The sequence below is a fragment of the Rhodnius prolixus genome, unplaced genomic scaffold (genome assembly GCF_049639745.1).
Source record: "Rhodnius prolixus isolate KJV_2025 unplaced genomic scaffold, Rpr scaffold_6, whole genome shotgun sequence".
Taxonomy (NCBI): Eukaryota; Metazoa; Arthropoda; class Insecta; order Hemiptera; family Reduviidae; genus Rhodnius; species Rhodnius prolixus.
The window spans coordinates 7,356,365-7,366,872 of NW_027411634.1; the positions used below are offsets into that span (position 1 = coordinate 7,356,365).

Here is a 10,508-nt window from a genome sequence, read left to right on the forward strand (position 1 = left end):
TTGTGTGTGCAGGTAGTAGTAATGTTGTGGGATGTACGCAGCGGCTGGAGGCGCTTCATTGGCCAGCCGGCAAGCTCGCCGAAATATCAGGAAACAGCAACAGAGTTCGGATGTTGTCCATCAACAGTTCAAACGCCGGTTCGAATTACTACAGGCGCAACACGCTCCAGCCGCCACTTCCGAACTGTTCCATCATCATCATCATCACCATCCACATGCTTCTTTTTTGGATTTACATCACGCGCGACTTCCGGCATTATCCAGCCAAGATATTTCAGAGGTTAGTTCATCATTTTCTGAAACACCAAGACGATTCTTTGCCGAATGGATTTTGTTTTTCCAGCGTGATCCTTTCAGCGGGTATTATGTGAATTTGGCGGTGGGAGGGGACTGAAACTTTTTTCGAAGAAAATGAACTTCAATCTTGAGACGAATACTTCAGTGATGATTTTCTTTTGAATTGTTAGGTTTGATTTTGAATGTAGTCTTCTGAATTCAGGGATTTTCAAAATGTTTAAGCTACAGAAATCTCCGTTTTTTTCTCGTAGCTCCAGTGAAATATAATATCACAATATTGAGTGGAAGAATTCCTAATAAATGGCAATTATAATCAATGATTTACAAAGGAGAAAGAACAGAGACTTCATGTTTCAATTTTGTCCCCACAGCGGAAACTAAACATTGACATAAATCCTTCTACCAGTAGAAATATCACTTTAATAAAAGATTTTTCACTGCTTGAGACTTTTTTTGAAAATGTCTACAAGTATTTTTTTTTAATCTTACTCATATCGATTTTTATAAAGGCTCTTCCGGAAGAAAGGGTGATTAAGCTTCCCTCTGTACGCTCCTGTTTCTATTGATGAACAAAAATGGGTTGCTGAAGAAAATTTACACAACCAAAAGTACCACTTTCGCTGAAAGGGTTTTTCACTTCGTTGAGATATTTCCGAAAATGCCTTCTACCATTATCTGTAAACTTTGCATTCATATTACATAAATGTAGATCAATAATATTTATTTGCATCTATATATACGTATATATTAAAGAGAAAAAGAGCTTTAGTCTAATTAAAACATTAGGTCAATCTTATAGCACTATGTTTGATTCATCTCTGGCCTAGTTTGGTGGCAAGCAACGACTTTCCCTGCTTCTGTCTGATTTAATTATTCAAGATATGCTCTTTGGAAACCGCTTCCCGCGCCATATTTCTAAGGCAAAAATGTAAAACAAACATATTTGATTGGAGGGCGTGCCTTCAGCAAAATATTTACTTTAATTATTATAGATTGTTTACACCGCTGAAAGTTTTTTTTCCCTACGTAGTCTTACTATGTAAGACAAGTTTATATGAAATTCGTTTTAGGGTCATCTGAAGAGAAAAAGTTAGATTTGTTTCAAAAATCGAGGTTGAAAAAATAAAATAGGGTAGAACCTTGAGAATTATGGCAAGAGAAAATCGTGTGGGTGATTGCACCAGAGTATTACTTTTTGACGACAAAGTAGGAGATTTGATCTGAGAAATTCAGCGGGCCATATAACAGCATCACTAAGGACAATTTCAGAGCCTTGGCTTTCTCACATAAAGATATTCATCGCATGTAACGATCTTATTATTATTATTGTTCCATTTTAAATAATAACTAATTCTGAAAATAATATAGTTTGTATTTTTTCTCTCTCGTTCTGACCTTGACTCACTCTTAATGTTCGTGTTTAGTGAATAGAGTTCGTGTCGGTTTTAAGGGTCCAAAGAGGTCCCTTAGTTTCTTTGCAGTTCAGCTGTTTTATTTAGAAGGTAACGGTCAGTTGATTTATACAGTTAAATCTAGTAATATTATGTATTGTATACAGTCGTTTGTATTGTGGGCGCCAGTTTGAGTTTTATAAAAATAAATATTTAAAAAATACGAAAGAAATAAAATGGCATAATAAATTTTATATTAAGAATGAAATGTACCTGAAATATTCTGTTCTTAATAGTAACTTTTCTAATAAAACATTCATTTTATAAGGAAAGAAGGGATTAAGAGAGGGGCCAGCACGCTTCCCTGAACTGTTTCCCTTTAACTTTAACCTTACCACTACTAAGCACAGAAATCTAGTACGTTGAATTAATAATAAATAAATTATTCAAAGGGATATAATTGTAAGGGTTGTAACAAGAATTTGGTACCAATAACAAGTGAGCAAATGAGAAGCCATTTATTACTGTAAAACAAAGTAAATTGGGAACTAGACTAATCCTTGAGATTACTTTGTCCTGGGAGTTTAATCCCATCCAAATTAAGCATTCCTGACTTGCAGATCGTCAAGAGTATTTGTGCCTTTCTTCCCTCATTCTTTTGTTTTACAAAGGGGAAAAAAACAATCTGTTCTTTATTAAATAGTTGAATTTAAATCAATTTAAGCCAATATTTTTTTCAGGTAGCTTTAAGATCTAGAAACGAATATCCAAGATTTCGCGAACCTTGCTTACATGCATCATAGTAATTTCTTTACCTACTGTTCTTAAGAAGAATTTTTATATGATAAACCTTCATTATGTTTAGACGGACGACACAAGAGATATCCCCATATCAGACTCAAAAAACCAGACATGACAAAACGCTACCAACTACTTCAACATTTACTGAGTAAATAATCTTAACTGTCGCTACAAAACAAAAGACAGAATTAAAACAGCAATTATAGGACATTCGAAGACTTACAGAATTCAACATTTCCTCCCTTTAAGAGGGGATTAAAAAAAACTAAAATTATAAATATTATGTTACAGCTAGTAAATAAATCTAAAAACTGGACCAATAATAAGGATGTGAAAGTACCACTTTTAAAAATTGGCAAACTTGTCAAACTAGAGAGAAAATCACAGGCAGACAAAGGTGTTGTAATTTTTTGTTTTTAATTTGTTATTAACTGGAATACGAACAGATCCCTAGGTGCTAAGAGCGGAATTGTAGAAAATAGGAACGGTTGACAGGCACGGGGAAGGCAACCTAATTAGCAGCAATAATTAATACAGTGTTTCGTGAACGGATGCTATCAGTCTGTCTGTTAGTGTTCCAGAGAGAACAGCTAGCTGGCGGAATGGTATCTCTGGAGGAGGGCATTTATGGAGCTGCCACCCTCGCAGAGGCTCATTCTCCGCAACTATGACCTAGTTTAAACAACCGTCTTCCACTCTCCCAGGGGCAACTTGGACCCACCATTTATTATATATAGTGGTTCACTTTGCTAAACACAAGAATTTGCTTTAATCATTTCTCTTCATGCTATTTAATAGTAATAATAATTTAGTAATTGACTAAGTACTTACCACTATTATTATTATTGTTTGACATTTAGTTTTTTTTTTATTTTAAGCATTATTACGAAAAAAAATCTGCATTGGGGGAAGCTTACAAAATTTTCTACTGAAGCTTTTTGAAAAGATATTTTTTCTTTTTATTTTAAGAATTTTAAACATAATTAATTCTCATAACAGTATTGATGAGAAAACGTACAATTCAAGAAAAAAGGCACGTCAGAAAAAAACTTAACCTCATTCTGCCCAAAAATTAATTATCCCAGGAAAAAAGTTTAAAAATACAGGAGTAGTTAGTGTATAATATTTTTTTAAAAAAAGAAGCTAAAGTGATGTTTCGGAATAATGGATAATATAATTTTTATGCAACTGATAGATCCTTGCATTAAACTATAGTGGCACTTCAGAAAAGCGGTGTCCATATCCTTACTAGAAAAATGCCCTAAAATGAAGTTTTCAAGGAAAATGTTTCGAATAAATGTTAGTGTGCACTTATTTAAAAAAAAAATCTTTTCATACCACTTTCATTTCCTATTCGGGAAACTAAGAAAAAGGGGAAAAATTGATTCACTTGGACCACTACCAGTAGTTACATCAATTTTGACCAAATTCTGACTACAGGATTTCTTTGTGGCACTTAAACGAAATAAAAATCATAGCCTATTCCACTCTACCCTTCAATTTTTATGGTTAAATTAATTTAATGGTCGATGTATCCTAACTGCCTATTCGAATGTATTCGCAATATTTATACATAAATGTATACTACAAGATTTACTATTCAACTTCTACTTGGTGTATGTGTAGATAAACTGTCAAAATAGAAATTCTTCACGCTACTAAGTTAACCAATAAATCACGTAGAGATATCCACACAACATTCACAAGGCTGGAAAATTGAATGTTCACCAACGAGGAAATATATTTATATCCTTATCAATTTTCATATAAAGGTTATCATAAACAATAAATTTGTGGCTATATAAACTTAAATAATAGCGTGACAACATGAATTTATAAATGAATGCACTTAACGCTGAGTTTCTCTTTTAGTAAAGCATTGAATTTTCAGTTCCCCCAACCCCATAATTTTTTAGATCCTCTTAAAACTGAGATAAACAAAATCTGATGTAAAATATTCACACTACTTTCTTTGAATGCGATTATTTCATTTTTTGATTGTTAAATTTTCTTCCAAAATTATAATTGCTAATTTTTAAAACACATATATTTATTACTAACAGTTATGTGGACACCGCGTCAGTGTTTTAATTTAAGGCATTTCAGGTGTCAAGGTATCCGAATGTATTGAGGCGAAGCCTGAAAAGCTAAGAAGTATTTTGGTGGTTTACTAGATTCGATTCCCAGCCTAAGCCTTGAATGTTATTCAAGTATATACATATATACATATAAGAAATTTGTAGTGAAGTCTGTATGCTTTTTGCTTTCATTCACAACTCCTAATTTGGTAGTTTGACAAAAGTTGATAGATAAACTAGAAAAAGTAGGCATTACTTTACTTTAATGACATTTCTTGTTGCAACATTTTTGAGGTTGTAAAATACAATAAACAAAAATAAAGAAAAAAATGATATAGTTTCATGAAAACTGTCTTATACCAAAATTTCGCAGGTTACAAGGGAGTCTATCTCAATAATCAATCCATCTTCAGAGTGACCTAAAAATAATTTTTGCTAAAAAAAATTATTTTAACAAAGGTTATGGTCAAAATGTTGTAAATGTATTCGAAGTTAGGAGACAGGAGGTGTTTTTTTTAAAAAAAATCTCAAAAAATTGGGAAATCCCATCAGTTAAATTAAATAGTCCTTTAAGTTGTAGAATTTTAGCAACACATTTACTACTCCTTCAAGAACCGGAACAGGACCAATTTCAAATAAAATTTTGCCAACAGGTATTTTTTACGAAATGATTTGGAAATCTTACTTTCTTAATAAATCTTTTACACATCATTAATTATAATTGCCATTTAGCTAAAACAAAAAAAAAATCTTTCATTTGGTGATTGTGATTTAATTCTGATTTGTAATTTTGTTCAATATCCTTTGAATATGTTTATCTTTATGGAATCTTGATGGATAGTTTGTTTTTTGGTGTTTTGATAGGTTGAGTACAATGTTATCTCCTTTTTTTCGCTGACATTTATATTCAGCTAGTGTAAATTGCAATAGAGAGGACCAAAAACCAGTAGAAACTCGCAAGGTATCTTGAAAAAAGTAAAATAATGATTACAGAGAAAATAATTCTTGTATTTTCCCGCAGGTATACTTCTAAAAAAGGAATCAATAATTAAAAAAAAAAAAAAAAAGTGGAATTAAGTTTTTTTACCCGCCCAATACAGAAAAAGTTGTAGTTCTTACTAGTGTTCTTATTCATCCAAGAAGAAGAACATCCAACTGCGAAGGAATACATCTTAACAGTAACTCAAGGACCAAACAATAAAAATAACAAAAAAGAAATATATATATATATATAATAGATATCTATGTGTTATTATGCAAAGAGTTAGGTAAAGAGAGAAAGAGAAAATAGAAGAGAAAACCTAATAAAAGAAAGGAAAATAAGACCATACGGCCTATTCTACGCTTCTTGTGCCCACATATCAATATTTCGCTAAATATATATTACTTAGAAGAAGAAATAAGAAAACTATATTTAAATATATTATAATCTTTAAAAATAACAAAAAATTAAAATTCATATTTTGGTTTGAAAAAACAAAATAAAAAGGACCGAAATAAAAGGATAATAAAGAATATTAATTTTCAAAAAGAGGGGGGAACAGTTTCTTGAAAAAAATATTTTTTTTTTAAAAAAAAAGGACAATATATTTGCTGGGACGTTTCTGTTGTTTTTTATATTTACGTCTTCTGCTTGTCATCACTTCATGTCAATTATAAATAAAAAGGTATCGCTTTAGATGCTTGTTCGCGAGGTCCACTCTTTTTCTATAAATATATATTTAAAAAATTAACAAATATAAAAATATATAAGTTTAGGCGGGAAAAAATACTTAGTGTTTGAGTTATAGCGGTTTTATTTTCCACAAAAGTGTCGACTGATAGTGTGGTAGCGGACTTTGATTATTGATTAATTTAAAATAATGGTGGCTTAAATGAATAGAGACTATCTTTGAAATAAACTTAAACAAGACGTGCTTAATTTTTAGTTTTAGTTTTGTTTTTCTTCTTTTTAATAAATGGAACGAAAAATTGAAAATTCATCTAAAGAAATTTGCAATTTTAATCACCAAATAAGATGAATAACTGCATTGTGGTCGGACCGAGGGGGTTAGTAGTGAGATGCAGAACTGGCGGCGTGCACCAGGGCTAGTATGCAGGCCGCGCTTATCATCAGAGAAAAGGAGAAGTTACGACAGAAAAAGTTCCGAAGGGGCAGATTCGAATTACCCAGTCATGTTGCTACAAAGGAAATTGGACCTTTTCCACCATATCCACCCCATAATTGGGTCAGTATTCAATTTTTTCTTTATTTTAATTTTATTGCTTAATTGTCTTCTAAATATATATTATGTTTTATCTATACTTATTTCAGAAATGTTTGCAAAGCAAAGTAAAAACTACTACCATTATTCGTCAAAAATTACTTATAATTACGATATTATTACTTATCTTGAGCTGAAGCATTTACTGCAACTATTTCGTCTTCCAAATCATCATCCTCAACAGTGCTTACTACACCCCCATTAAACTTCACGCCTCGAGAAAGTAGGAGTTGTTTCAGAAGGAGCAGATTTTGTGAATTTTAAAATAAACTGCCACCTCAATAATAACTTAAGTGAATTTTCGGCGGTTTACTTCCTCACAACAGAACTTGTACATTTGTTCAGTTTGTAAAAGCAGTTTTTTCCATACGCTTTTTGACCCACAAAACGTGTATTTTATATAAAGATATTCTGCACCACTGCAATAATTTCTCTAACATAGGTAAAAAAAAGTAAAGTTACGATTCACGATGATAATGTTCGATTAGAGTATCAGAAAGGTATTATTGGCTCAATGACACACAAGTATATGATAAAATTAATAAATAAATAATAATTAAATTTTTTCTGTGGAATAGGTTTCTGAAAACAAATGTACATTTGAAATTATAATATTATTTAGAATTAAATGGCTTAATGTTTAATGTTAGTTAAAAACTCTGAGACCCGATTGCATTTGGCGTTCGTGCAGCGGTGATATATCCTATAACTTATGTAAATTAGATTTAGTTTCTTTGCGGAAGTGGGATACAGTCAGGCGAACTCACCCTTGCAAGTAGAATCGCCACTCTTCGTCACTACTAATGTCACTGCCGTTTTCCGGTCACCTCATATTGCACCATAGTTGCAACCCTACATTAGTTCTGAGTAATGGCACATTTAAGTGACATAAATTTCTGGTTTACGTAATTGTTGGAAAATACATATTTTAATGTATAGACTTATATATATATTTTCCTCTAGACTCACAGACGGCCTTACAGATTATCAAGTCCTACGAGGTCATTTCAAGGACTACTTCAAGATTCTGAGAAGAATTGGTGAGGATGGCCGAGCATTTAGGTCACTGAAGCGACAGACCGTTTATAAGGGAGTTCCCAAAGAATCTGAAATTTTTCTTGGTGTAACAAAGTGATTCACAAGTGAAGCAATCAAAGCGCGGGCGTACACTAAGTTGCAGCAATGGTGGATGGAAAGAGGTAGGAAAAGAAGTTCATTGTTAAATTTGCCTATGTTTACTACAGAATCAGTCCAGCAAGGCTGGAGCTAACATTTGGATGGTCTCATTAACACATACATAATAAGCGTCGATCTGCCAACCTGCAGTCTGTAAAGGTTTTATCAGGAAGAGTATTTATAGCAATGTCCTTATTGTGTCGCAATGTGAAGTTACAGAGAAGAAAACTCATGCCCTTCAAGCTTAACCCAGGAGCCGCCCATTAAGCATCCAGTTCTAACTAATGGGGCCGCTGTTGTCCCTTTGGGGGTCGTCATAGCTTTCTATCCGAACTCTAAGTTGTCTAATCTAATCATCGTTATAGACTAAAGAGGTTCCTTCATAAAAATAGAAAAATAGGTTATTCCTCAATAAAAATAGAAAAATTATGGAAAGGGTTTCTTAAGAAAGTAATAGTGTTTTGAGATAGGCTGGTGCGGAAGGTTAGTTTGAAAATGTTTGAGCCGAAAAATTCTTTTAGATAACAGTATTGATTTTAGGAGAATTCTAGAGGTGCTGATACGTCATGCTTTCTTGAACAGTACCATTTATAACAGTGATTTACGCAATAAAGGTGAAAATCCGTTTAGTAAAGTATTACTTCCATTTTTGGATTTTATTCACTCTTGTTTCTTCTTTGGATTTTCTTGCGACAATTTAACTCTGTTTTTTAATAATATATGACATAAGATCATACAGTATACAAAAATTGTATTTCCTAGAATAAGCGTATCCACTCTCCTTTCGCAGAAGTGCACTTAATTTAATTTTACTGCAAAAAATTATTTCGAATAAAAGTTAGGGACTACTGTGAATAAGTATAATATGCGAGAACACAGTTTAAAGAATTTTTTTTTAGATATATTCGAGAAAATCATTTTAAAAAAAGTGAAAAATCCATTCAAGTATACTGATATTTTCAGTGGAGGCGTTTTGCTACCTAAGTTATAGTCAGGTTCCCTCTGGTCGATAACCTTATGTTTTTGAGATGTTCACAAAAAGTGAAAAATCCATTCAAGTATACTGATATTTTCAGTGGAGGCGTTTTGCTACCTAAGTTATAGTCAGGTTCCCTCTGGTCGATAACCTTATGTTTTTGAGATGTTCACAAAAAGTGAAAAATCCATTCAAGTATACTGATATTTTCAGTGGAGGCGTTTTGCTACCTAAGTTATAGTCAGGTTCCCTCTGGTCGATAACCTTATGTTTTTGAGATGTTCACCGTTTCATCGTTTTGATTGTCTGTAACTTATGCTTATTACTCGCTTGTAAGTTTTCTTTGGAATTTGGGAGTTTAAATTCAAGGATCGTGGTCAGATTCACTAATACACAAATAACGTAAATAAATATATGACCACATTTACTTCCGTCATATGTGAAGTTCATCATTTAATATAATTTAACAATAAACAAAGATATTATTTTTAAAATGGTGAGGAAAATATGATTCTTACGCCGTTTTACCTTATAATCAAGAGCACGTTTCTTAATTGGTCGTTCCAAATAGGTTATTAAATTCTAAGTTTTATATTGTAATATAGTTAATAATTTTGTTGGTTATAACCTCTTACATGTTATTAAACGAAGATAAAAAAAAAAGTTTATATTAACTTGCTGCTTTTATGGGCTAGAGTTGATGGCAACGTGCTTGTGGAAAAGTCTTGGGTAACCGGTATAAAGTGTAAGCAAGGTGAGTACGAAGTAAAAGAGGGTTTAAGCTGTAAAATGGACAGGGTAAGGTGTGGCGGGTCAGTCATCAGGTTCGGAGACAAGTTGGAGGCCGTAGTGGAAGTGACAAGGGTAAGTGGAGAGGACGTGAAACACGGCGAAGAACGTAACGGTGGCTAACGGCAGGCGGACTTGGACTGTTCAAGAGGCAGGAGCAGAGGAGGGTAACAGGGATCGATGTGAAAGGGCACAGCGCAAGCGCTGGTTAACAGAACGCCGGTTCATTCAAGAGAGAGGGGCGGCAATATTGTTGGATAAGAAAAAGATATGGAGATATTGGGCCTTAATGACGTACACGGAGGCGCGTGAAAAAAAAGAAGAAATTGTCCGTAGTATTTCAGTATAAAATTATGTGTCATAATTTAGTATCAAGTAAGAAAATGATTGTCGACCATTGAAAGTAAACAAATCCATTCTTTTCTTGAAGCCCTCTTCTTCAAACTTGCATACCATCTTACCAACCTGCAGTTCCTAAGCTCAATTAGCCAATTAGAAATAAGTTTAGTGTGCGAACCATAATTTCAATTGAGTTAAAGTTCCTAGAGCCAAGATTCGTGTTCTTAATTAAGTTAGGGACTTATTGCTGACATTCTGAACAAACTGGTGCGGCAAACGCTGGAACTTATTCCTGTTGATTGGGACAGCAATGCTGAACAATTGTCTCGTACTGGTCAGGCAGTCTTGATGAAAAGTATCATTACAGGCTGATAGTAAGCAAAGTGGTGATGTGTAC

At 33.1% G+C, this 10,508-nt stretch overlaps 1 protein-coding gene across 2 annotated transcripts in view; it reads left to right on the plus strand.

The window, feature by feature from the left end:
• Positions 1 to 12: 12 nt before the first annotated feature.
• The window catches only part of LOC141460375 (uncharacterized), a 33,731-nt gene continuing 23,235 nt past the window's right edge, over positions 13 to 10,508 (plus strand). For both annotated transcript variants that reach the window (XR_012461925.1, XM_074140306.1), the window contains exon 1: positions 13 to 280. Coding sequence is in view for 1 of the 2 variants with exons in the window: in XM_074140306.1 (XP_073996407.1) it covers positions 32 to 280 (249 nt within the window). In the remaining variant the exon portion in view is untranslated. The remainder of the gene's footprint in view (positions 281 to 10,508) is intronic.